We start from the raw sequence: 26,576 nt of genomic DNA on the forward strand, positions 1-26,576 counted from the left end.
ATGGTTTTGACCATCTTGCCCCTACCAGTGCTTGATTTGCCGGAGTTTGAGGGTCCTTGGAATGTGGGCCGAGGTTCTGAGGTGTTTTAGAGGTTCTGGTGTGTTACTGAAGTTCTGGGGGCTGATGGCGGGTGATTCTGAAGTTCTGGGAGTTCTTGTGGTGTTACTAAAATTCTGGGGATATTGCTGAGATCCTGGAGGTGCCCCGGAGGATCTGGGAGTCCTTGGGGGTGTCTCTGAGGTTGTTCCTCACTCCTTCAGGCCCACTGTCAGCTCCTTTTAAGCTTAGCACTTTACCCTTTGAGGATTTTGATAACCACAGGCTGCTGGAGGCACACACGTGGGCCTCTGTTCCTGGACGCCAAAATTCCTCAGATTTAATCAACTTGAACAAAAACATGGGGAGGAAGGAAGCCCTGTCCCGAGGGCTTCGTGGTCCAGCTCCAGCCCAAGGGGAGCTCCGTGTCAGGCCCAGATGGCAGATGGCCTTCATCTGCTCAGAGCCCAGAGGCTTTTTGCGACCCCCCCCCCCCCCCCCCCCCCCCAGTCTGTGCTCAGCTAGGAGCACTGCTGGCGTGGGCTGCTCCCTGGGTGCTGGTGTCAGCCTCATCTAAATGTGCCCGTGTGGGCTCACGAGGGCACAGCCAGGCAGCCCTGAGCCCTGCCCTGCTCTCTCCTTGCCTCTCAGACTTCCCTTCTCAACTCTCCTATGACACTTATACCTATTCTTGTTGCCATTGCTGACTCTGTCTGACCTCAGGGCCCTGCTCCAGGCCCCCTCATCCAGGAAGCCTTCAAGACTGCTCAGTCCATCTCCTTATTTTTTCTCCTCTCTTCTCCCTTCTCCGAGTTTTTACTGTCTGTCTTCCAAGTAACTCCACCGGCCAGCTCCTCCTCTCCTGCAGGTCTCTGCCTTTTTTGGATACGAGTCCCCCTATAAAGGGTAGGCCCAACTCCAGAGGGTAGGCCCTGGACTCTGCCGCCAGGCCTTTGGAGAAATTCTTCAGGAGCACATCATTACCATCTTCCTCCTCTCAATACTTTTCCTTGCCAGCTTGCAGTCTGGCCAGGTGGCATCCTTCCTAACACCTCAGAGGTAACCTTCCATTTCACAGATGTGAGCTCTCCTAGCTTCAAGCTGAGGAGGTACTTTGGGCTCAAGGAGTGGGGTCCCCTTTCCAGCCTGAGCTATGCAGCCACCTAGTAGCCATAGATCTTTGACCCAGCCTGCCTCCCTGCCCCCATCAGAGTGTATAGGGGAGCTGGGGGCCAGGAGGGTGGGTGGAAGACAATGGGGGATGCCTGGGCAGTCACAGCTGCTCTCTGTAGCTTTGACCTTCTTACTACAACCAGTGCCTGGTGTGCTGGCTCCACATTCCTGGGCCGTGAAGTCATTGAGGGCAGGGAGTGGGGGCCTTGGGGAGAGGAGAGCCCACAATCAAAGAATCTCCTGGCTGGATAACCTATTCCTCCTGGGAGAGAGGCAGGGCTGAGACTCAGAGAAGCCAAGGGAATCACTCAAGGTCACACAGCCAGTCCCAGGGCTCAAACCCAGGTAGGCTGCCTCCCCAACCAGGGCATTTCTCCCTGCCATAAAGAAACCCAGCTCTAGAGGTACTGAACAAAAGACTGCCCTCTGTCCGCTGTGCTTACACCTGGGGAGAGAGACAAGCTCACACTTTCTCACCTCTGCTTAGGGCCTCCCTGAAAGTGGCCTCTGCATCTCCCCAGTAAGGACGGAGGTGGCACCATGGGCACTGGGCTAGCCCGGGGTGGGAGGATGAGGGGAGGCGCTGTCTCCACTTGAGGTCTCTTTGGGGGCAGAGCAGGGTCTGGGTCGGGGAAGAGTGCAGTGGGGAAGGGACTGTGCCTGGACTTAGCTTGGGCCCCTCCCTGCCGGCCTTGCTGTAGCCCCTGAGGCTGATGGAGTCTCCTCCAGGCAGCCTGAATGGGTACCGCCCCCCTTCATTCAGGGGTCTGCTCAAATATCACCTTCTCGACTGTGCCTGTCCTCACCATCCTGCCTAAAATAGCCAACTCCCGTCTGTCTGTCTCTCCTCTCGTATCCCACTGTATTTTCCCTCTCAGCACACATGACACATGTTTTGTCCCCCCTGCCCCCCACTACACATGAGGTTCCCTGGGGCACAGGACTTTATCTATCTTGCTCGCTGCTATATTCTCAGCGTGGAGAACCTTGCCTGGCCCATAATCGGTATGCCGTCAACATCTGTGGAATAAATGAGGAAATGAACAAACCAGACTGAGGAGGCAGACTCGCTCCCTGCAGGGTAGAAAGCAGTTTCGGACAGGGATTTATCCAGCTATGAACTTCTCCACCTTGTAGAGGGAGTGAGCTCCCCGGCACAGACTGGACTCCAACTGTTGGAGGAATCATGAGGGGGATTTAAAATCAGATAGTGAGTTGCTCCCTAAGCTATGGGTCTAGGACTCCTGAGCAGTGAAGGGAATGCAGGGCTCTGGAAACCTGGCTGGAGAAACAGCAGGCTGCACGGGACAGGCCCATGGAGGAGCGATGGTCACCAGAACAAGCAATGGCTTCGCCAAACCCAGTTTAGAAAGTCCCTGTGGCCCCAGTGCTGGGTACTGTGCATCAGGGGAAGGAGGCATGAGGAGGAGAAGAGGTAGAACTCTGCCCTCAGGAGATCCTAGCCAGGTCTGATCCCTGGGATCAGATGGGCAGTGTGGGCTCCTGCGTCGCATCAAACAAAGTTCAGGCTCAGCTCTGAGTCAGCAGATGGTGACATCTCTGTGGGGTGGCAGAGGGGAGGCCAGAGCCCTCTTCCTGGAAGAAGGAAGCCCTCTTCCTGGTCATTTGGGAAGGAGGGGGAGGAACCAAAGCCAACAGAGCCCTCAGACCCTAATTCTGGAAGGCCTTGTGAGCCTGGCTACAGAATTTGGATGGGGAGCTTTTAGGATTTCAAGCTCTGTCCCTCTGAGCATCCCTCATGCTGTTCCCTCTATCAGGAACACGCTTCCCTCCACTACCCACCCCACCCACCAACTCCACCCTCTGCACAGCTGACTTTTCCCTGCCCTGGGATCTCCACTGAAAGGTTTCTTTCTTCAAGACACACACCGCACCACCCCCGCCGCCCATTCTTTCAGACCAAATTCCGTTTCCTGTGGTGTACATCAGGGCACTCCCTTGCCTTCCCTTTGTAACCCTCAGATCCGAGGTCATTTACCTACTTGGCTGTGTCCCCCTGAACTGTAGACTCTCCCGTCCCAGGACCCCAAACAGTGCTGGCACTAAGTAGGTGTTCAATTAATTTATGTTAAAATAATAAATGGATGAACGTCCTTTTGAAAAGCTTGTTGAATGAATGCCTTAGGTGGGTAGGGCCATGGCCCAGGCACCCTGAGGGGTATTGGAAGGACAGGGGCCCTCAAAGTTTCAGGGGGCCTGACTCCCACCCAGGGATAGGGGGCCTGAGAACTGCTCTCTGCCTTGTCTGCATCTTGCCATACCTCCACCCCAGGTTGGGGGCCAGGACGGGGAGAGGAACCTCCATCTCCCGCCCTCACTCTCACCCCACACTCCGGGAGGAACAGGAGGCAGGCAGGGTTCTTGCCTCCCCGTGGGTCTGGTTCATGTTTAAAGGACTAATTTCTGCCTTGTGGGGGTGAGTTATCTCCTTGTGAAATCAAGTTGGAGAAACAAAAAGATTTTACCAGTGAGACACATGTTCCTCCAGGAGAAGGAATGGACGGGCTCCCTCCCCTCCTTCTGGCCCTGGCCCAGCAGTCTCCCAGGGTTGCTGGAATGCCTGACTTGTCTGTAAGGCCCTGCAGATGTGTGGGCGATTTGGGGCAGGCACCGAAGGCAGGTATGTGCGTGCAGTCAGGTGCCGGCCCTCCTGGCCGCACTCCTCCCAGGCTCAGGCCGCCAATGGAGCCGGACCTCCACCTCCGGAAGGGGGTCTTGTGAGGACCACGGTGTGTTCCCATCACTGAGGCCCAAGGGGGCCAGCGAGGGGCAGGCTGAGGCTGGGGGATGGTCTCGAGGGAGGCTGAACAAAGAGGGGGGATTGGGCTGGACCCCTGAGAGCGGAAGGGGCTGGGAGTCCAGCTGGGAGGGGCCGGCAGACTGTGCTGAGCCCGCCCGCTGCCCGCTGCCCGCCCACCCTTTCATCTCCGCAGCTCCTTCCTCCCTGGTCCTTCCTTGAGTGTGTGTCTGTGGGTCCATCTGGGTGGGCTTGAGGAGGGGGAAGGAAGGGGGTGCTCTCTGTGGGCAGCTTGGATTGGACAAAACTTCTTTGAAAATGGTGCTTTGAGTCAAAACCTACCGGTGGCCAGTCATAGAGACAGACGGGTGCTCCAGCAAAAGCCCAAGGACCCTGAGGGGGCACCATCCCCAAGGGATAACTACCTCCTGCAGGACCTCGCGAGACTGGGCGGGAAGGGACAGGAGGGGACAGGAGAAGCCCTTCCCCTTCTCCTGTGCCAGCCGGCCCAGGCCCTCACTCCCAGGAGGGCTTTTCCCAGAGAGCTAAAAGCAAGAAAGTAACCTTTAGGATTAAAGAGAAACGTTTCTTTGTTTGAGTTTTCTTTCTTCGCCCCCCCCCCCACAAGCCTCTTTTCACATCTGTAGTGGCTTTTTCCCTCTGGTTTGGGGGTCAGAGGGAAAGCGCCAGAGAATGTCGACCCAGGCAGCAGGGAACCAGACCTCGTCCGGGGCCACAGACGACGATGACTCCTACGGCAGCTGGTACATCGACGAGCCCCAGGGTGGCCAGGAGCTTGAGCCGGAAGGGTGAGTCGGAACCCCTGGCCCTGTCGGCCAGCGCATGGGGTGTGGCAGGTTACTGATGGGGGGTGTGGGGAAGACTCTGAGCGAGGGCTGCTAAGAGGGGCTCTGCCGCTCATTTGCTGTGTGAACCCTTGGCAAGTCACAGCCTCTCTGGGCTTCAGTCTCCTCGCCTGTTAGGTGAGAACAGCCTTTGTGCTGGTGTTAAGAAACTTGAGGTGGAGGACCTGGGCCAGGCTAGTCACCTAAAAAGCACCTGTGCGGTGTGTTTGTTTTTTTGACTTTATTTTATTTTTTGGGGCTGTGCCACACGGCTTGTGGGATCTTAGTTCCCTGACCAGGGACTGAACCCCGGCCCTGGCAGTGAGAGCACTGAGTCCTAACCACTGGACCGCCAGGGAATTCCCTGTGGTGTGTTTAAAAAACAGATTCCTGGGCCCCATCCTTGCAAACTCAGATCCAGCTGGGCTGTGGTGGCTCCCTGGGTGACTCTGGCCTGTAACCAGGGTGGAGAGTCCTGGGTGAGTGGTTGAGGGAGTCAGGCCTGCCTTCAAGGTGTTACTGGCCCCTGTGGTGACCATCTGGGGTGTGCTGTTAGCAAGCGTCAGGTTCTCTGGGCAGGCCTGGGGCAGGGGGAGGCCTGAGGAAACATGCCGCCCTGGTTGGCTTTGGCTGGTGTGAGGCTCCGTGAAGCTGAGGAGGCCCTGTTCTCTTCAGCAGGAGTGCTCGGGCAGCCCAGGGGAGGGAGGCGGCCTCAGCCCAGCCCAGTGTGGCCTGAGGACTCGGCCCACAGCCGCCTCTGCCCAGATCCCTTCTATCTTTGTTTAGTCTGGGTACCCTGGTGGAGGAGCTGGGCCTCCTTGTGCCCCCATGCTGCCAAGGACTCCTTGCCTGCGTGGGCCCCAGAGCCCAGTTCTCCCCTTGTTGTCCCTGGCCTCGGCCCCATCCCCTACCTCCCTTCTCTGTCTGAAGGTTTGCGGAACTAGAAAGGTGAGGCTGGGGGTTGCCGAGCCAGATGTGTGCACATCTGTTCTCCATCAACAACCAAAACTGGAGAAGGGAAAAATGCTCGCGTGCCTCCCCAGAGGCCAGGGCTGTGGCCTGGCCAGGCTGGGGTCACCCGGCAGGGATGGAGACCCCACCCAGGCCTGGGGGAAGGTGATGTTGTTTGGAGGACTCAGGGTTCTGACCACCTGGAAAGCAGCCCTGCTGTCAGCAAAAGGGTGCCCTCTTCCCCTTCCCTGGCTGAACTCGAAAGCCCAGGGCTCCCCAGGTTCCTGCTGTGTATGTGTGAGGTGGGAGAAGCAGCAGAATGGAGAGGGGCCTGGGAGCCCCAAGAGGACACAGAATCTGACCTGAGTTAAGGCCCTAATTTGAAGCTGTGTCCTTAGCCACTTCAGGGCCCAGGCATTGGCTGGGGCCAGGTGCCTGCAGCCAGCTCTGTGGCTCAGGTATTTAGATATGGCCTTAGAATAAAGTTGGGTGCATGGCAGGGACTAGGTGATGAGCAGTACCACTCCTAAGGTGGGTGTCATCTAGAATTTGTAGCTCCCTTCTCCCACTGCAGGTAAGAACGAAGAGCTTTGTTTGAATCTACTTACTTGGCCAAACCAAGTCGAACTTCCTGCCAAAGGTGGGAGTGGGAAGCTGGGATCCCAGCGGAATCCCAAGGAGGCAAACTTGGACTCACTTCTCCCTGTGTGAGTCAGACACCCCGGCGAGGTGGTGCACCAAAGCTTTGAGGAGCTCTGCACAGTGGTCCCCCTTGTGCCTCAGCGCGCCCCAGCAGGCTGGAGTCGAGGTGGTGGACACTGGTGACAGTGTCTGGGATGGACTCAATCTCCTGGTCACATTTATCCAAGTGCCCCCTTGGCACCAGGACCTGGTCGGAGAGGTTGGGGGCGGGGGTGAGTCTGATGGCGATGGGATGCACACTGTCTGGGGTCTTCTGTGGACATAGGATTGATGTGTATAAGCCGAGCTGGCTCTTTTCTATCCCCACAGGCTCCTCTGGTCAGGTTATGGGCCCTACTTGCCATGTGCTCATGTGTCATCCACTCTTATCATCAATACCGAGCTTCCCAGCCAGAGCCTGGGGATACAAATACATCTGTGGCAGCTGTCCAGGATGTCAGTCACCTCCCCACCACTTCAAAGGGCTGCCTGGAAGGCGGAATTGGGAGGCTTCCTTCATGGCCTGCCCTCCCACCAAGAGAGGTCAACGCCAGGGTGACCTGCAGGTTCTTCTGCTGTGGGAGCAGGGAGAGGGTCAGGCAGCAGGGTTCCAGGCTCCCTGGGGACCACAGACCCCCACCCCAGACAGTCAGCCTTTCCCTCTCACCCACACAGATGTGTTCTGCCCTCCCTTCTGGATGGGGCCCTTTGCAACCTCTACCTCAGAGCCAAACTTCTAGAAACAGTTGCCTTGCTTCTTCTCCGTCTCAGTGTCCTCACCATACTGCAGGCCGGCCTCTGTCCCTGAGTGCCCGTCACCACCTCTGAATTGCCCAAGACCGAGCCTCAGCTTCCTTGGGTTCCATTGGACTCTGTCCTCACTCTTCGTCTTGGAATAAGGCCCAGAAGCCTACAGTCATCCCAGAAACTCCCCTTCTCTCTGCTCCTCTACATTAAGGCATGTAAAGTCTTCCACCTAAATACCGCTGAGATACTGCCTGACATTCCCGCTCCCCCGTGACTGTTTATGCTGAACCATCTGAAAATGCTGATACTCAACTGTTTTTGATGGAAAGAAATGGCAGCTTCATGTGGTTCAACTTAATATCTTCCTCCACGTACTCCTTGCCTCTCACATCCTGGTCACACGCGGCTGCTGAGGTCAGACTACCTCAGTTCGAATTCTGGCTCTGGCGCTTTACTAGCTGTGTGATGTGGGCAAGATACCTAGCCTCTCTGAGCCTTGGTCTCCTTATCTAGGCAAGGGGGATACTAATAGCACCCACCTCTTAGGTAATTAACTGAGTTAATACATAGAAAGTGCCTGGCACTTACGCGATGCTTAGTCAATACTAGTTACTGTTGTTGTTGTTATTCAAATCTAGCCACAGAAATCTCCTAAAATCTAGAACACTGTCCTGCTCAGACGCCCTCAGTGGCTCCCTAGTGCCTCTCATGCCTGCTATTACCGGCTCTCAGCCTGCCCTCTGCGCTGTAATCAAGCTGAAAACCTTGCCTGGTCCCAGCCTCACTGTCTACTGCCTGTCACTCCACTTTCTCATGCTGTTTCCTCTACATGGAGCTCCCTTGCCCCTTATTTGCCTAAAGAGATGCCACCATCTTTCAAACTCAAATACCACCCCCTCTGAGGCCGTGCCCCAAATTTCTCTCCCTTTTCTACATCCGTTAGCATGTGCTTGTGGCCCCTCAAGGATCAAGCGCCCACCCTCCCTGACATAGCGTTCTCTGCGTCTGTGCCATCCTGCCTGTCCCACAGCACGAAACATGGGTCCACGAGCTGTCAGCCAAACATTTGCTCAGCCAAATTTCTGTCGCTCAGACCTCAAACATTTGAGGGGCCACGAGCCTCAGCCAAACTGAGCTAAGTAAAGGGTAGATGGGGTCCCTGGGTGGTACAGAAAGGGCCAGAGATGCCCCCAGACAGGGCCCTGGAGGGGGTCCATGGAGGTGAGGGTGGCTCCTGGTCTGGGTTGAGTGGGAAATAGGCTGCTCCAGGGACAGTTTAAGGAGCCCCTGCCCTGGCTGGGCCTGGTGGGGGGTGCAGGATTGAGTAGGACTTTGTCAGGTGATGAGATGCAGGCTGAGAGGGCCTGGAGTGGTGGTTCTGAACTCTTGGGGCTGGTGAGGGGCCTGCCTCACCCAAACCCCACCCCACATACTCGAGTAAAATGCCTCAGAGTTGCAAGTGGGGAGTGTGAGGCCTGAGCTCAGACAGCAGGAACCTGATCCCCTACATGGCACCAACTCTACTGCTTTGGGAAGAGGCTGGCTCTGCCCTGGCCAAGAAATTGCACAAAACAGATTTCTTCTGTCCCTCCACCCCAAGGACAAGCCCATGTGACCGGGTTCTTTCCTGCTTCTCACTCTGGGATTTCTAAGCTCGGGGTGTTCCAGCACAGAGTACTCAGGCTCACCGTTGGGATCCCTCTTTTCCACACAGCAGGAAGGAGCCCAGCTGGGTGGGTGAGCCCCGCCTGCGGCAGGGAGGGCGCAGCTGCAGGGCTTCCTCTAATGCCTCACCCACCAGAACTTGGTGGCCTTGCCCACACTGGTTACCTCCTTCTGGCGCTCCCAGGCTCCAACTGGGCAAACCCAGAGGTCTACCCCTGCCCCAGGAACCCAGTCCTATCAGCTCTTCCAGGTTCACGTCCAGCCCTGAGCTCAGGGCTTCTACCTGATACCTCCCTCTGCCACGTGACTCAGCCCTTAATAAAACAGGTAATGAAGAGACATAAATCCTGGAAAACCAAGGTAGATCATTCCAGTCAGAGACACAGACCAAACTTGGATTCCAGTGAGTGAAAGACAAATCATAGGACCAATTGCTGATTGCCGGACCCAGGCAGTATGCTCAGCCACAGTTTTGAGGAGAGATCTGAGGCCTGGAGCAGTCAGGGAGGCTTCCTGGAGGAGGGAGGAATGAAGTGGGCCTTGATGGATAGAAGGGCCAAGCTGGCCCATTCTGTTTCCCCCATGTCTTCCCCTGGGAGCCCCCTGTCTCCTTCAGCCTTGTAACCTCAGAGCTGGGCATGGGACCGGCACACTTCAGGGTCATCAGAGGCCCAGAATGGCCCTGAGAAGGTGAACTGTCTAGGAGAGATCAGAGGGTCAAGGGAGGTGGTGTGTGGAGCCCCAGTATAGACAGCCTGGAACCCCAGACTGGGCTGCACACCTGGGGTTTCCCTACCTCGGCCTGACCCAGCCTTCACTCACTCTGCAGGCTGGTACCCTCCTGCCACCCCAGCGTGCCACCCGGCCTCTACCACGCCTGCCTGGCCGTGCTGTCGGTGAGTCCCAACTGGCTTGCCGCCTACTGCCAGCCTGAACAGGGGGATATGTGTTCTTTGCTGGCGCTGGTGAAGGGAGACTCGGGGAGCCCAAATATGGGAGTGGGTACCGGGAGTTCTCCCAGGGTGGGGACCCAAACCAGGATGCAGGCCAACCTTTCAAACTTCTGTCACCTCCTAGCCAGTCCCCAGTTGCTGCAGGAGTGTGCACTGTGGGGTAGGGGGTCCTGGGATTGAGTGCCCTGACTCAGCCCCTCAGGGAAGGCCTGGGCACCCGAGCCCTCCTCTGTGCTCTCCTTTCAGATCCTCGTGTTGCTGCTGCTGGCCATGCTGGTGAAGCGCCGTCAGCTCTGGCCCCACTGTGGGCACGGCAGGCCTGGGCTCCCCAGGTTGGTGCCTTGGCCTGGGCACCACCGCTCAGGGGGCCCAGCTGACAGGGCCACTCTGGGAGGGTGGTGGCTTGTTAGGTACCTAGAAGCCAGCTCTGGCCTCTGGGACACCCCAAACTCTCTCAGTCTAGGGGGTCTCCCCATCCCCACCCAGATCTCCAGGCTTAGTTGGGACCTCCTGAGGGAAGGAGAGGGACCCATTCAGATGCACCCACTCCTGTTCCAGACCCCAGGGAGACGGAGCCCAAGAGGGCCCAGCTCTAAAACACACCCCCTCAGGCAGTCCATGGTCTCGACAGGCCGTGATCACTCCACACTGTCTTTTTTTTTTTTTTTTTTTTTTAATATTTTGCCTGTGTTGGGTCTTCGTTGCTGTGCGCGGGCTTTCTCTAGTTGCGGCCAGCAGGGCCTGCTCTTCATTGCGGAGCCCGGGCTTCTCGTTGCGGTGGCGTCTCTTGCTGTGGAGCACGGGCTCTAGGCACACGGGCTTCAGTAGTTGTGGCTCGCGGGCTCTAGGGCACAGGCTCAGTAGTTGTGGTGCGGATTCTTAACCACTGCGCCACCAGGGAAGCCCCTCTCCATGCCATCTTGAGCCTCATTTGCCTGAGGGTGTTACCTGGACCCTGATGCTTCAAGGCAGATTTATGAGGGATTGCCCTGCAGTCCCTCTGGCTGAAATTTTCTCCCCGTCTCCTTCAGCCCAGCAACCCCAGAATCTGGGACGGGGATGACCCTGAGGAGACAGGACCGGGCAGCCTTGTGTGGGAGAGACCAAAGGCCTGGGGGAGGTGGTAGGTGGAGCCCCAGTGTAGACAGTCTTGCACCCCAGGCCTGGGCTGCACACTGAGGTGGGGCCTGCCATGTTGGTTTTGTGAGGAACTAGCCTGAGGTTTCTGCCACACTGGCTGGCCCAGGAAAGAGTGTGCCCTGCCTGGGGGAGGGCCTGGGGGAGACCAAAGCAGGATGGAGCCCTCAGGGCATGAAGGCAAACTGGAGCACAGAAGCAGAGCGTCTGAGTGGCTTTTGCCCTGAGCCCAGAGGGTGATGCCTGGGACAGCCATGCCCGCTGTCTGCCCTCTGCCCCAGGGCCACTCCCAGGCCAGGGTGGCGGCTGTTGCATAAGGATGTTGTGACTCTCCAGCTCTCTGAAGGTCAGCCAGCCCAGACAGACCGATTAGCGTGGAGGCGGCTGTTTCCTGAAGCTTCCAGAGTGGGCGGGGGTGGGGGGGTGGGGGGGTGGGGGGAGCAGTGCTCAGGCTTGTTCCTTCTGTGTCTGCCTGTTGCAGGGGGTGGGGCAGGGGATGTTCCTGAGTCACTTTGCCACAGGGCCCAGATCTGGTTACATAGGAGGCACTACACAGACATCTGTGGAATGAATACACGAAGGGGCCTCAGTTTCCCCATCTGGAAAGTGGAACTGACTCCACCTCCCTGGTTTATGGAACTCGGTGTGTGGTAATGGGTGTGCAGGGCCTGAGCAACTCCCCCCTGTCCTGCCCCCGCCTCTGCACCAGCCCTGTGGACTTCTTGGCTGGGGACAGGCCCTGGACCGTGCCTGCTGCCGTCTTCACGGTCCTCTTCAGCTCCCTGTGCTTGCTGCTCCCCACTGAGGACCCACTGCCTTTCCTGACTCTCGCCTTACCACCCGACCAAGGTACCCAGCACAGCTGAGGCCCTGGGCTGGATTGATGGGAGGGGGCAGGTGGGAATCCAGAGTACTGGGGCTCCCCATTCCAGTCATGAGCCATAGACCAGAAGACGCTGTCCCATTGCCCTCCCCAACTGTCCCACCACAGTGCCTGAAACCTCTATTGCTCTGTCCTGAGTCAATACTGCCCTCTCTGCTCTTGTGCAAATCCTACCCTCGGGAGGGAGGGAGCACAGGCTGAGTCCCCCAGACAGCCCAGTCCCGTGTGAGCATGAAGAAGGGTGGGGAGGGGTGCGGGGAGGGGTCCTGGAGACTTGAGCTGGGCTCAAGGAGGTGATGGTAAGAAGGACAGCTGCCATCCAGAGGAACCACCACCCTGCAACATGACCTCCTTAGATGATCCGATCCTCACAGCAACTCCACAAAATGCAGATATTCGCCCCATTTTACAGTGGCAGGTGCTGAGGGTCAGAGAAGGGAAGAGTAATAAAATAGTAGCCTAATTTATTGAGTACTAACTCAGACACTGGGCTAAGGCACTGTACACATACCTTCTCATTTTACCTTTGCTAATGTACTATATATTATTTCCATTTTACAGACGGGGAAACTGAGACTCCAAGAGGTAACTTGCCCAAGATCACAGAGCTGATACTAGTCAGAGCCTGGATTTGCGTGCAGGGCTCTTGCCCACGGAATCAGCTGAGGGGCTGGGAAGATGGAGACAGGAGAGAAGCTTGGGTGGGTTGGACCCAGGCCCCACATCTGCCCCTCCATCCTGTGTCTCTCGGCCTGTCTTGCCTTCCAGGGCCGTGGAAGATACTGGCTCTGCTCTATTACCCTGCCCTCTACTATCCCCTGGCTGTCTGTGCCACGGTCAGCCATGGAGCCGCACACCTGCTTGGCAGCGTGCTGTCCTGGGCTCATCTGGGGGTCCAGGTCTGGCACAGGGCAGAGTGTCCGGTGTCACCCAAGGTAACCTCTGACTTACGACGGCCTGGGGTGGTGGGGCATGGAGAAGCTGCTTAAACCAGTGTGGCTCCTTTCCTCTCTGTCCTGCTTCCCTGTTGCGCTGGATTCCACGCCTTTACACACGTGCTCATTCCAAGCTCCGCCCCTCTGTGGGAGAGGCTGGGGACCAAGCAGCCGGGCCTGCCCTCAGGAGCTTCCAGTCTGGGAGGGGGAAGGAGGGGGGAAGGGGCAGAGAAGGAGGGTGAGGAAGCCTGAAATCCCCCCATTATTGATCTCCCAGACTTCCCTTGGCCAGACTGGAGTGGGAGTGAAGAGAGCTGGAGGACGCAAGTGCTGAGCTGGGGGATGGTCTCAGAGGGCTAAAAAGAGAATTCCAGAACCTCAGAACCTGGTTCACTGGAGCTGGCTGGGGTGTGAAGCTTGACCAGTCCAGAGCCCAATGGGTGGGGGTGTGGCCTACAGAGTCAGACAACCCAGGTTTGAATCCAGCTTTATCCCTTCCTTCCTTTGTTCATTCCACAAACATATCTGAGCATATACTCTGCACCAGGGACATTTCCAGGCACTGGAATACAGCTGTGAACAAGACAGATGAAGTCCCTGACATCCCAAGAGCTGCCATTCCAGAAGGGGACACACAGTCAAACACACAGATATACGAAATGACGCCAGGTGGTGCGAGGTGTTTTGAGGACACCTTACCACATTTCTGAGACTCAGGCTCCCCTCAACCCTGCCCTGCTCCCATAAATGAAGTTGATAACACGAATCCCTCAGGGTAGAGTTGAAGATTAGGTGGTTTCCGTGAGAGCAGGGACTTCGTTGGTCTTTTTCACCAGCCAGGACCTGGCACATACTAAGCTCTCAATAAAAACAGATTGAATTAACAAATAGATGAATACATATTCAACCCTAGGAGGGCCTCAACTCCAGGAGGCAGAGCATGAACTTCCCAGATGCCCAGGTTGCAAACTGTAATAGAAAAAATCAGGCCTGTGTCAAAGCACCAGGAACGTAGGGACATAGAAGGTGGATGTCCCCAGTTTCAGGCCCCATCCCAGCCCCCTGGGGTGAGTAGGAGGGGATTACAAAACATACTCCCTTTGGCTCCTGTAAGGGACCTGGGAGTCCAGGGGCCTGGGAGAGGGCAAGCACCTCTGCAGGGCCTGAGAAGGGGAAGTAGAAGTTGGTGCCAGGTGGCCCTGGCTGGGGGTAGTGAAAGAACCAGAAGCCTCCCATGCACCCTAGACCACCCTCAGGGCCCCCTGGAGCTGGGAAGGGAAATGAACCCTGGTCTTCGGTTGGGGGAAGGAGGCAGAAGGTAGGTGTGTCTAGGCGTTGTTCTGCCCATCCAGATCTACAGGTACTACTCTCTGTTGGCCTCTCTGCCTCTCCTTCTGGGCCTCGGATTCCTCAGCCTTTGGTACCCGGTGCAGCTGGTGAAAAGCTTCAGTCGTGGGGCAACAGCGGGTTCCGAGGTAAAGGGGCAGGCTGGGGTGGGCTCGTACTCAGCACCCAAGACACCCTGGACTTGCCCGTATCTATTGTTCCCCTACACGTGGTCATGCCCGGTGTGGAGCCTAGAACATAACAGGTGCTCAGAAAATGTTTGCTGAGTCGCAGAGGGACTGGTTGGTCCCCCCTCCCCAGGCAGAGGCCAGGCCAGGCCCTCGGCTGGCACCCATGGCAAGAGAGAATTCTTACAAGATATGACAATCTTATTTGAGATTAGGTAGACCTTCTAAGCACCTGCCCTGTGCCAGGCCCTAGGCTGGGTTTATGGACTTAGCCGAGTGGCTCGTATCAGACGTCCAGGACTCCCAGGGTGCTGGGGGAGATGGACGCAGCAACATATATTTACACTGTGCTGTGAGAAGTGCAACCAGGGCTCATCCAGCTGACCTGGGAGCATGGGTGGAGGCGGGGCCCAGTGCTCTTCCTGGCGAGAGGGGAGGAAGAGGGAGACTGCTCCGCAGAGGCCCTTGAGAAAGGTTAAAGACACCGATGCAAAAGGCTGATTGCTCTGCAGATGTGGAGGGTGAAGGAAAGGCTTGAAGGGTGGCATCTAGGACAGACGGCAGGTGGGTGGTGGTGCCAGTCGCTGACATACACAATGCTGGATGAGAGCAGTTGTGCGGGGGACGATGTGTAGCTGTAGGTGTGTGGCGCTGAGGGGTCTGGCGGGCAGCTGGACTGTGGGCCTGGAGCTCAGGAGAGGGGCTAGGACTGAAGCCAGAGAAAGAGTGAGGTCCCCATGGAGGGATGAAGAGTGAGGGGAGAAGAGGCGGGTGGGCTCAGCATCTGCGGGGCGACCCTGGGTCCCCCGCAGGCCCACCTGACTCCGGGTTTCGCTCTCACAGGGTAGCAGTAGGGTCCTCAGTACTTGTCACTACTGCCCTCCAGATGCTCAGAAGAGGGGAGCAGCTCCGCAGGATACACACCACCTCATCCAGGCCCTTCCCTTCCCTTCCAGGGATCTTCTCAGCCTCTCCCTCCATTGCATGCCTTTCCTCTTGGGAAGTCTTAGGAGAACTAAAATCCTCTTTGGCCCTTGGTCGAAGAGTTTTAAGCCTCAAAGGACACAGTCAAGCTTTGAGCTGACCCACACCTGCCCTGGATCCCAGGGTTGCCATGGCAACAGGTGACAATGGCCTATATTTTCCTAATCGTCAGGGGCCAGGGGCTCACTGCATCTTACTGTGGGCCTCTGCCACTTGGCAGGGAGTTTAAGGCCTGGAATGTGGCTTAGACAAATCAGGTCACCCTTGTGATCTCCCTGGAGTAGGAGAGGGCTGGGGGGATCTGACCTGAAATGGCCCTATCCCGTGTCCCGGTCAGGGATGTGCTTGTGGGACATAAGTTCCCTTTTTGCTTCAGTCTTAGCTACTAGAGGCCGGAGGGCCAGGAGGAAAGCAGTGATGTGGTGTGACTGAGTAAGGTGGGAGAGAGTTGGAGACAGACCTTAGGAAGAACTTCCCTGAATTGAGAGTTCTTAGATAGGAGATTGATTAGTCTTTCATTTACGGAGGAGGAAAGGGCAGCTTTGGGGGGCATGGACCTCGTCCCCACGGGATGGCCCTTCTCTGTACTCCAGCACTGCCAAGAGGTTTGTACGCGCACCTACCCTGAGCCAGGGCCCCAGGGATGGCTCGAGACAGGTCCCATCTGCTTGTCCATTTGTCTGTCGCCACAGGGGCTGCGGAACAGCTACTCTGAAGAATATCTGAGGACCCTCCTTTGCCAGAAGAAGCTGAAAAGCAGGTGAGGTCCTAGGGCCAGGGGACAGGTCTGGGCAGGCAGGCTTGTTTGGGAGGCTGGCACTGGGCAGCGTGGTGGGGCAGAGATGAGGAATGAACCAAACCCTGGGGTCCAGGCTCAGGGCAGGGGCTTCTCCTGAGAGCTCCCTCCTGCCTGGGTCTTTCTGCAGCTCCCACACGTCCAAGCAGGGCTTCCTGTCCCGGGCCTGGATCTACTTCAGACACTGCATCTACACTCCACAGCGAGGTATGGCGTGGGGAGCTGAGGTCAAGAGTGACAGGTGACCTCACCCCTCTTGTGCGTAGAACAGCTGCAGTAGAAGGTCCGCTCCTTTCCCCAAAACTCTTGTCATCAGGAAGAACAACCCCAGCTTGGGAGAAGGGGAATCCCCTGGCCTAGCCTTGGTGGTCCAGGGTCCTGTGAGCCCTAGCCCTTGTCCTAGGCCTCGGGAGGGATGGGGCTCCCGGGGCTGGATGGTGCTGGGGTTCACCACACCCCTCCTTTTGGGGACTGCAGGATTCCGACTCCCCCTGAAGCTGGTGCTTTCAGTCACCCTGACAGGGACGGCCATCTACCAGGTATGTCCTGCCTCTGTAGTGCCACTTGCCTCTGGACCCCTGCTCCCAACCCCCAAGGCTGAGATGGCTCAGGCCCTCAGCTCAGCTCTCCAAAAGCCCCGACCCAAATCCTGTCCAGCTGCTTCTGGCCATCTTGGGAATGCTGGCCTACCCAGAGGAGAGGGGATGGTAACTCTTGTTGGGCTCACACAGGGTCAGAGCACGAGTTTTGGAGTCACATAAATGTGGATTTAAATCCTAGCTCCTTTATTTACCTCCTGAGTGACCTTGGGCAAGTTACTCAACATCCCTGAAACAATTAGCTTAGCTGTGAAATGGAGGAAATAGATTAATTCCTTTCAGTTGGGAAGATTTAGTGAGATAATATATGTTTGGTAAATCCCCACCACCACTACTCCCCCCTCAGAAAAAAAAAAAACAAACAAAAAATCAAAAACCCTGGAAGGTAGGTATGATTTTTCTCCATTTTACAGATGGAGGAAATTGAGGCTGAGAGATGAACTTGACTTGGCCAAGTTCCTACAGTTAATATCTCAGGGTAGCCAAAATTTGAATCCAGGCCTGTCCAGCTTCAGTGCCTGTGCTCATTTATAGGACACTTTGCTTTGTCCAACATGGAAAAATTGGAAAGTTTACATTCTGAAGTTTCAGGTAGATGGATGATTGATAGGCAATCAGAGACACACATGTACACTCGGGCTGCTTGAAAGCATATCCGAGGCCTATGAGGCTAAAGTCGTGTCTGTTTGCAATGTGCTGATTAGAGGATGCTGCTCTAAGGGACAGATGAGAACACTGTGAAGGGTGAGGGGCACGGGGAGGCAGCCCGTGTGCTGCCAGAGTTTCTTCCCTGAAGTCTCAGAACGCACTTTTCCTGGGATGGGAGTGCCTGGTGTGAGCACAGCCAGGCCCTGCCGCCCTGATTTGCGGGTTCTTCCAGGTGGCCCTGCTGCTACTGGTGGGCGTGATACCCACCATCCAGAAGGTGAGGGCAGGGATCACCGCGGACATCTCCTACCTTCTGGCTGGCTTTGGGATCGTGCTCTCAGAGGACAGGCAGGAGGTGGTGGAGCTGGTGAAGCACTACCTGTGGGCTCTGGAAGGTGAGGCCTCTCGGGAGCCCCTGAGGGCCGGCAGTGGGGACCTCAGCTGGGATACCTGAGCTCTGTCCCAGGTGCTGCGGACATGCGGGGTGTCCTTGAGCACGTCCCTTCCCCTTTCTGCATCTTGGCTGCTTCATGTCCAAATTGGGGTGGTTGGAGCTTCCAGTTCCAAGTCACTGAGACCTGAAGGTCACCTCAGCAGGCCCCTGTTAGCTTGTGTGGTGTCTCCCACCCCCACCCCTAGTGACTTTGCCCAGTTCTGCAGGCGTGGAGATGGGGGAGGGTGTGGTATGTGTGAGCTGAGGGGACAGCCCCGGGCCTTTGCTGCGGGTGGGGAAGGGGAAAAGGAGGCAGTGAAGTGGGACAGTGCACCAGGATTCTGAGCTAATCCTCATGGCAGGTGGGTGGGGTCAGGCAGGGCGGATGCTTTCTCTTCCCCAATCCCTGTCCTCCAGGCACTTGCTTTCTCCTTCCTTCCCTTGACAATGAGCTCCAGGGCCCGGGAACTATACTAGTCTCCCCTTCTGTGGTCTGATGCCTCCTTATCCCTTAGCCCTGTTTCCCACCTACGCCACCTCCACAGCCTTGTGGACGAGACTGAGAAGTATCCTCACTCGACACATGGGGAAGGAATCACCTGAGGTCGTACAGCCAGGCAGACGGGAGCCAAGAGGAGAACACAATCTCCTGATGCCCAGGCTGGGGCTCTCCATCACCTTGAGACAAAGCCTGGTGGTCAGGTGTCGTGGGGCCGGCACCCTCTGCTGCCTTGGGAGTCCCTGGCAAAGGCACAGGCAAAGGCACCCTGGCTCTGGAGGAGTAACATGTGATGGTCAGAGTCTAGGCTGCCAGTATGGCAGGTGGAGGTGTGATTGCTCTGCAGCTCTTTCTTACAGATTACCATCAGGGAGGGAGTAGGAGTGGGCAGGGATGTGTGCAGTGACTGCTTCCTTCCCCGACCACCACTCCCACCACTTTCCTGAGTGCGTCTGCTCCCTGGAACTGTGGCCAAAGCCCACAAGGTAGACAGGTGACAAGTTCTGGATGGGCTGAAAATGACATCTCCAGGGAGATTTTCCAAGTTGGCTGCAATCTGGGCCACAGGCAGGAGCAGACATGGCCCACATCAGTCCACATCCAAGCTCACACCTTGCTCACAGCAGCCCTGTTAGGTCAGCATCATTGATCTCATCTCACAGAGCAGGAAATCAAAAGGCAGAGGGAGGGAGCGACATGTCCAGGACAATGGATTTGGTTTCTACTCAACACACCTGACACTTCTAGTCACATGTTGCAGTTTCCAAGCCCAAATGCTCCCACTTTGGATCTCCTTGGATGCAGGGGTCAAACAGATCAGTGTTTAACCTTCTAGTCCACAGACAAGGAAAACTGAGGCCCAAGAGGATTAGAGATATGCCCCAAGCACTCAGCAAGCCAGGGATGGAACTGAGATTAGCTCTGAGCCTGGGGACCTTTTGGTCTGTTCTTAGCCTAAGAAGCGAATGTCTTCTGAGCTCCGAGAGCCTGTTTTAGGGCTGCCCCCCTAGCACCTGGACTATAAGCCTGGCATCATTCACAGAAATCTCACAGTCTGAGTCAGGCAGACCAGATTAGAATTCCTGCTCCATCACTTACCAGCTGTGTGACCCGGGCAAGCCACTTTACTCCTTTGGACCTCCATCTTCCTACCTGCAAAATGGGTGCTGAAGCTCTAAGGGCAACCTTGTCCTAGAGGCACTTGATTGAATAGGGGAGACAGACTGATCCACGGAATCAGTGCCCAGAAGGGGGCAGGTGCAGAGTCCCAGAGGAGGTAAAGTGCAGGAAGATTTTACGGGTACCAGGATTAGGAGGGACCCAAGTTTGGACACATTTGAGGTAGAGAGGAACAAGAGGTAGACAAATGGAGACCAAAGGCCAGGCTGGGGCCAAGGGGGCTGGCTAACCCTTCACCCCAATTAACCTACTCGCTCACCTGGGTAGCCTCAGCAGGCAGGCTCCTCACCTCCTGGCAGAAACAGTCCAGAATGTACCTTCGCTGGCACCGTGTTGGCTCTAGGAGGGCAGATGGAGCAGGGCAGAGCTGCGCGTGTCCAGGGCTTTCTCCTAGCCTCGCCTTTCAGAAAAGTGACCTCTTCCACCCCCGGACGAGTGAGCCAGGGACAGGCAGATTGGCCGCGGGTTTCTGTAGCGGTCATCCTCAATACTGGCTGTGCCTGAGAATCACCTGCTAACTTGTAAGAAATCCCAAGGCTCGCATCCCTGCTATGCTAAATGCCAGGCTTGTTCACAACACCATACATTCTCCCCCAGCTGCTGGTGATACAGGGAACTCATGATCTGTGCAAATGGACAGGGTGGGTGGCGACCCGGGGAGGAGATGGGTAGCCGTGGTCACTTCCCTCATTCTGATGGACTCAGGCCACACTGACGGGCGCTCACATCTTAACGAAGGCCACTGACGCAGGCCCTGATGGGGTTTTATGGCTCACAACATGCTGGGAGACGGGCAGCCCAGCAGTGTGCCCGGCATGGGCAAGCTGAGGCTGGGAGAGGAAATGACCCCCTGAAGCCCACACAGCCAGGAAGCCATGGAGCTGAAGGCAGATGCCACATTGGATGGAGTCTCTCACTGGGGGTCACACAGCAATGGAAGCAGCAAGACCGGGGTGAGGGCCAGGTCTGCAGCCTCAGAGCCGGCCTCTCTCTGTCTTGGCCACCAGATCTCACCTGGCAGTATTGGTCAACCAAGGTCATCGACTTATACTGGATCTGAGAACAGGGGATGTGACAAGAGGCCTCCGCTCAGAGTGGGGCGTGGGGCAGGGATAACTCCCACCCAGGTACCATCCTGGCAGTAGTTCGGGGTCTCCCAGGAGACTCCCCGGCCCTGACCTCCCACTTTGCTCCCTTTCCACCTTCCAGTTTGCTACATCTCGGCCTTGGTTCTGTCTTGCTTGTTCACCTTCCTCATGCTGACCCGCTCGCTGGTGACACACAGGTGAGTGACAGGCTCTGACTCCCCCCGGTGCAGACGTGGGGAAGGGGTCAGAGCCCTGTGGGCCTGCAGGACCCCTGACCCAGGAGGCCTGTGGGGAGAAGCTAGGGGCTGGAGGGAGGGAGAGTCCCTGCAGGACCAGGCTCTTACTGAGCCCAGCTGCCCAGCTGCCCTGTGGTGGGTGGAGATGGTGGGGCATCCCTGTCCGGTTGGAGAAACATCTGCGACTGATGTACGGCTGACGAAGGGCTGGCACGGGGCCACCTGGGAAAGCTGGCATGCTACCTGGGAGTGGAGATGAGGGAGGAAGGGTGCCACAGGCAGGAGGAACTGTGTGGGCAAGAACAAGTGTGAAGTGTGGGTGAGGAGTGGACTGGCGGGCGCTGGGGCTCCAGAGAGATTATTGTGGGACGTGGAATGCCAAGCCGCCTACCTTGCCCTTTCATGGTGAATGGTAAGCTTAGAGCACTGAGGAAATGTGGGCAGAGAGGGAGAGAAGCTTCTAGCTGGGAGTAGAGTGGGTGGGGAGGGGAGGGCCACGGACTTGGCAGGGAGCTGGTCCGTATGCTGTACATTTATCAAGCCCAGGGTTCCTGCCCCAGGATCTTTTCTCACAGGGCTGGCTCTACTTAGGCTGGCATGTCAAGGCCCTCGAGCTTCTGCCTGCCTGGAACCTTGCCTCCTGCCCTGACGGCCGAGCTGCAGATCACTTTCCATCCCTACTGTTGTGTCCCACGTTCCTGACTTGGCTCAGGTTGAGCCTTCTGCCTTAATTTGTCTCCCTTGATCCCTGCCCCGCCCCCCACCAGCTTAGTCTTATTCATCCTTTAAGATGCAACTCAGACATCACCTCCTCCGGGAAGCCCTCCCTGATCTCCCAGGCTGGGTTAGTAGCTCCTCTGGGCTCCCACAGCTCTGGGCTTCCCTGCCCGTGGCCGTGGGTTGTACTTAGACTGGGAGTTCAGCCAGAGGCCGGCCCAGAGCAGGAAATTAGGGAGCGTGTGTGCTCCCTGAGATCGCTGGCTTCCTCACTCCCACCCCAGGGCCAACCTGCGAGCTCTGCGCCGAGGGGGCGCCCTGGACATGGGCCCCCGGCCCCTGAGCCCTCGCCCCTCCCGCCAGGCCATATTTTGTTGGATGAGCTTCACCGCCTACCAGACTGCTTTTACCTGCCTTGGTGAGCGCCCCCTTGCCCACTCCACCTGACCTCGGCAGGCCCCACTGGCCCGAGTGGGGGAGGGGAGGGTTCAGCAGGTCTTGGCTGCCTCTGGGGGTCTGCCTGTGCTGGAGCTGGCTCTGGGGCAAAAGCAAGAGGAGGGACCCACCTTGCCTTCCCCGCCCTCAGGGAGTCCACACAGGTTGGGTGGGGGGGCAGGTGCAGGGGCTCTTGGTAAAAGGATACTCGTCACATGAGGATGGCTCCTGGGTGCCACCAGGGGTTTACACAGAAGGTGACCCAGGGCTGGAAAGTTCGAGGAGGCATGTTCCTGCTTTTGTAAGGGAGGGCCATATCATGATGGGCTGTCTCAGGAGGTCATCCCTGTCACTGGGAGTATTCAAGCATGGTTATGTGGCCATGTTTGGGGGCCGCAAGGAGGGCCCTGCTCTGAGAGAACTGGACTAGATTAACTTCAAGGACCCCTCCAAGCTCCGAGTTTCTGATTCTCCCCTTGGGCACTGCGGTGAATAAATTCCTTGCCAATGTGAGGGGGCTGGGGCCATTGTTGCCGAAGCAAGGGCCTGGTTTCTCCCTCTGCTGCTGGTTCCTTCAGTTCTCACCTTGCTGGCGGAGGTGGAAAAAGATGATAAAGGGGTAGACGAATCACCAGCACTAAGATTCATAATTCCTCGTACAGGTAAACTTTAGGCCTCTGAAACCCTTTTGTACATATCCCATGTAAACAATTAGCCAACTGTTTCAACAGGCGACTTTCAGGTACCTACCATGTGCCAGGCTTTGGCCAGTAGGAATGCAAACATTAATTTCAAATACTGTCTTGTCCTCAAGGACTCAGGAGCAACTGGGGGAAAATAACATTTGCAAAGCACTCTGTGGTTTTCAAAGAGTTACCACAGATACTGTCTCATTGGATCCTCACGACAGCCCTCCTGGGTAGGGGCTGCTTATCCCCTTTTTAAAGAGGAAGAAACCAAGGCTCAGAGAGGTAAAATAACTTGCTCAAGGTGGCACAGCTAAGCAGCGGCAGAGCAGGTGTCTGAAACCAGGTCTGCCCAGTTCCAAAGCCTGGGGCTCCTGGGAGTGGCAAGGGTGGGCTGATGCCTTTCCCTGTTCTCCTCCCCATGCTGGCAGGGCTCCTGGTGCAGCAGATCCTCTTCTTCCTGGGGACCTTGGCCCTTACCTTCCTGGTGTTCATGCCCGTGTTCCACGGCAGGAACCTTCTGCTCCTCCGATCCCTGAAATCCTCGTGGTGAGTGAGGCAAGGGACCGAGGGCTCTGGGACCGCTTCCCAGAGGACCACTAATAGTGACACCCGCCCCATCCCCTCATCCCCCACAGGCCCTTCTGGCTGACCTTGGCCCTGGCTGTGACCCTGCAGAACATGGCAGCCCACTGGGTCTTCCTAGACACTCACCATGGACGCCCAGAGCTGACCAACCGGTGAGGTTGCTCCTGGGCTTGCGCCTCCCTTAGGCCCTCAGCTGCTTCTTTGGTGTCTTTGTCCTTGTGCCCTTCTCCCTCGTCTGCCATCTTTCCTCTTTCTCTAACGGGGAGCCCAGTGAGCAGTAAAAAGAGCTTGCCTTAAAAGGGGTCAGTGACCCAGCTTAGTCCAAAATACCTCTCTGTTTACCTGTCACAGGGCCAGAAATGCCCCCATGAGCCTTTCCTGTTTTGGGGATCGATACTGCTCTCCCCTTTGCAGGAAGAAGGTTAACAGAAATATTATTTCCGTGCTAGGCTGTGGGAGCACCTTGGCCCCAGGAGAGACTTAGAGTCAGTGGACAAGGGACCCAGAAGAGGGAGGTGGGGGCACCAGGGTCATAGAAAGATCCAGGTGGACCTGGACTTAAACCCCACTGACTAGCCAGACAGCCTTAGCAAAGTCTCCCAGACTCTCTGGGCCTCTGTCTCCCAGATGGGTGGGATGAGTGAGCTGGGTTGAGAGAGCAGACGCAGCCCAGAAGGTGGGTACACAGAGGTGTAACCAACCAATACACGGCAGTTGTGGTCATCTAGGTCTGCCATTGACCCTGAGGAAGGGACTCTGTGTGAGGACCTGCCTCAGCTCTCTTCTCCCCGGCCCCAGGCGAGCAGTCTATGCAGCCACCTTCCTCCTCTTCCCCATCAATGTGCTGGTGGGTGCCATGATGGCCACCTGGCGAGTGCTCCTGTCTGCCCTCTACAATGCTGTCCACCTTGGCCAGATGGACCTCAGCCTGCTGCCACCTAGAGCCGCCACTTTCGACCCCGGTAAGGTTACTGGGCAGGAGCTGGGGGCAGGGGATGCTCAGGCTGCCCCAGCAGTGCGGGAGGGTCTGCCCTGATCTAGTCTCTACAGAGGAGGTCTGTAACCCCAGGCTGTGTAGGGGGCCATGTGCAGCGCACGTGCGACACGCTCAGGTGCCCACGAGCTCGCATGCAGGGTGTGCCGGGCACTCCCTGTGTCTGTGTTAGGTGCCGGCTGGGGCCCTCCCGCACTAGCACGGCCATTCCCCACCCACCCAGGCTACCACACATACTGCAACTTCTTGAAGATGGAGGCCAGCCAGTCACATCCAGCCTCGACGGCATTCTGCGTCCTGCTCCTGCGAACTCGGAGGCCCCAGCCCCGCACGGCCCCCCGGGATGGCCTCAGACTGGGGGAGGAAGAGGAAGGTGAGCCTTTCCACTGGAAATGGGGGGAATCGAGCCCACCCGGCTTCTCCCAGGAAGGAGGCACGCCCCCTCTCCAGCAACGCAAGGGAGACAGGGCTAGGAAAATGCCCGCATCCTCTCTGGGCTGCCTGTGGGAGAGAAGAAGTGAGAATTCTCCTGGTCCGTCTCAGGGTAATTTTTCCCATAATACTAGCATACACACCCTTTCTGTCACGTGTGTGCACACACACGCACTCCTCACGTGGAGAATGAGACAGCTGTCTCAGAGCTAAGGGGCTCCGTCACCCCGACCACCCCAGGCCACCCCCTGCCTCTCCTAAGCAGTACGTCCTCCCCTGCCCTGCTGCCTGGGAAGTGTGCAGTAGGGAGGGGGACCCTTGTCCCAGCCCTGCCTCCAGTCCCCTCCACAGAGCTCATCCTTTCCCTCTTCTGCTGGCCACCCAGAGGATGACACCCTGAGCCTTAACAAACACGCTTTTGCACCGCACACTCTCCTGGCTTCCCACCCTGTGAACGGGCACCTGGAGCCCCAGTCTCAGCCTCCCTCACCCTACATACACAAGGGGTTTTCAGACTCTGCTCAGGTCTTGGTGCTGGGGGTGGGGCTTGGCTGGGTGTGTGTTGAGTGACTCACGGAAGGTCTCTTTTCAGGGGTGCAGCTGCTGCAGACCAAGGACCGGCTGGCCAAGGGAGCGGGGCCCCGGGTAGGCCGAGGCAGGGCCCGCTGGGGTCTGGCATACACGCTGCTGCACAACCCAGCCCTGCAGGCCTTCCGGAAGACAGCCCTATCGGACGCCCGGGCCAACGGTGCCCAGCCCTGAAGGTGGGGAAGGCCACCCCGCCATGTCCTTGCCTGTGCTGGAGCACTTCCCATCCTCCCAGCCCACTCCCTCCCCAGCTCTCCCAGCGTCATCACTCCAGCCATGGCAGCCTCTCTGCTTGGCACCGGCTCTGTCAGCAGGTCCCTGGGGTTCAGGGCCAGCCGGGGGTTGCTTTGCTTGGGTGGAAGTCTGTCAGCACTGTGAACCTCAAGCCTTGGGAAGGCTCTGGTCTGCCCCTTTGACCCTGGGAAGCCAGCTAGGGCTCTGGAGAAAGTAATCGGTGGTTTAGGCCCTCGGTCCAGGAGCCTCCGGACGCTGGCTCTGCCGCCAGCCTTCAGGCTTCATGGAAGCCTTCTCCTGATCGGGGCTGGTGATGCAGGCCGGGACAACCTAGGATTCCAGCTGGACCCACTCAGCCTTGGAACACACCACCGTGACCAGACACGGCGCTTCCTCTCTCCTGCAGCGTTCCCCGCTCCTCCTGGGGGTCCCTGTGGCCTGCAAGGCAGCCCGGGAGGAAGCCATGGGCTCCTACCCGGCAGCAGTCACGGCTCAAACCAGGCCCCACACTGAGCTGGCCACACTTGAGAGCCTGGTATTTTTGTAGCTGGTATGCCTTTAGCTATTATGAAAGAGGTTAGTGTGTTCCCTGTAATAAACTTGTCCCTAAGAAACAGTCTTCCTGAAGGGGAGGGGTACGTGGGGAAAACCACCTGGCATCTCAGTCAATCAACACTGTGTTTATGGGGCTTGGGTGGGGTTGGGGTACTCTGGTCAATGCTGGGCTGGGCACCGGATGGGGGGCAGAATGGGAACCATGGCCACATCCCTTGGGGTGGTGGAGAGACTGGGGGCCTATGGTGCCACCCCTGAGTCGTGTGAGCATTGGCTTTGGAAGTAAGACTGATTCTGGGTTTTCGAGAATGGGCAGGATTTGGGGAGGAGGAGAGATTTCAAGAGATGGGGAGACAATATGAATAAAGGTATGGAGGTAGGAGGAGACTAGTATGCAGAAGGGAGGGCAACCGAGGGGGTCCCTCCCCCTGCTGGGGACTGAGGTGCGGGCATGTATGAGTGAGGGTTTGGGGGCCACTGTGGCGCTGGGGCTACCGAGGGTGGGGCAGATGTGGCCACCCCACACACCTGGATCAGTGGGGCCTCCAGAAGTACCTGCACATCACATTCCTGCACCCAAACGACAGCCTCAAACTCGCAGGAAGC

At 57.3% G+C, this 26,576-nt stretch overlaps 1 protein-coding gene across 15 annotated transcripts; it reads left to right on the top strand.

The window, feature by feature from the left end:
• The first annotated feature begins 1,501 nt into the window (after positions 1-1,501).
• Positions 1,502-26,029, top strand: STRA6 (signaling receptor and transporter of retinol STRA6). Of its 15 annotated transcripts, XM_032622923.1 has the most exons (20): positions 3,890-3,960; positions 4,597-4,777; positions 7,236-7,403; positions 9,687-9,753; positions 10,057-10,142; positions 11,657-11,796; positions 12,392-12,415; positions 12,599-12,765; positions 14,118-14,240; positions 15,956-16,023; positions 16,190-16,266; positions 16,537-16,598; positions 17,539-17,701; positions 20,627-20,702; positions 21,743-21,876; positions 23,011-23,128; positions 23,218-23,319; positions 23,966-24,129; positions 24,385-24,534; positions 25,186-26,024. In XM_032622923.1, exons 5-20 carry the CDS (start codon positions 10,081-10,083, stop codon positions 25,353-25,355), a joined length of 1,800 nt encoding a protein of 599 aa, XP_032478814.1. In that variant the 5' UTR covers positions 3,890-3,960; positions 4,597-4,777; positions 7,236-7,403; positions 9,687-9,753; positions 10,057-10,080; the 3' UTR covers positions 25,356-26,024. The 15 variants fall into 15 exon arrangements, 14 of the variants coding, with proteins under 14 accessions (XP_032478809.1, XP_032478802.1, XP_032478807.1 ...); XM_032622918.1 differs by lacking the exons at positions 3,890-3,960; positions 7,236-7,403 and adding an exon at positions 1,502-1,555 and having other exon boundaries at positions 4,645-4,777; XM_032622916.1 differs by lacking the exons at positions 3,890-3,960; positions 7,236-7,403 and adding an exon at positions 3,818-3,851 and having other exon boundaries at positions 4,616-4,777.
• The last annotated feature ends 547 nt before the right edge of the window (positions 26,030-26,576 follow it).

Source organism: Phocoena sinus, chromosome 2 (genome assembly GCF_008692025.1).
Source record: "Phocoena sinus isolate mPhoSin1 chromosome 2, mPhoSin1.pri, whole genome shotgun sequence".
Lineage (NCBI taxonomy): Eukaryota > Metazoa > Chordata > Mammalia > Artiodactyla > Phocoenidae > Phocoena > Phocoena sinus.

Bases quoted from the DNA above. Each gene is read 5' to 3' on its own strand.
- STRA6 (XM_032622911.1), top strand. From the start codon at position 3,728: ATGGACGGGCTCCCTCCCCTCCTTCTGGCCCTGGCCCAGCAGTCTCCC. The intron at 16,599-17,538 runs GTATGTCCTGCC...GGGTTCTTCCAG, and splicing joins CAGGGACGGCCATCTACCAG to GTGGCCCTGCTGCTACTGGT. The intron at 23,320-23,965 runs GTGAGGTTGCTC...CCCCGGCCCCAG, and splicing joins CGCCCAGAGCTGACCAACCG to GCGAGCAGTCTATGCAGCCA.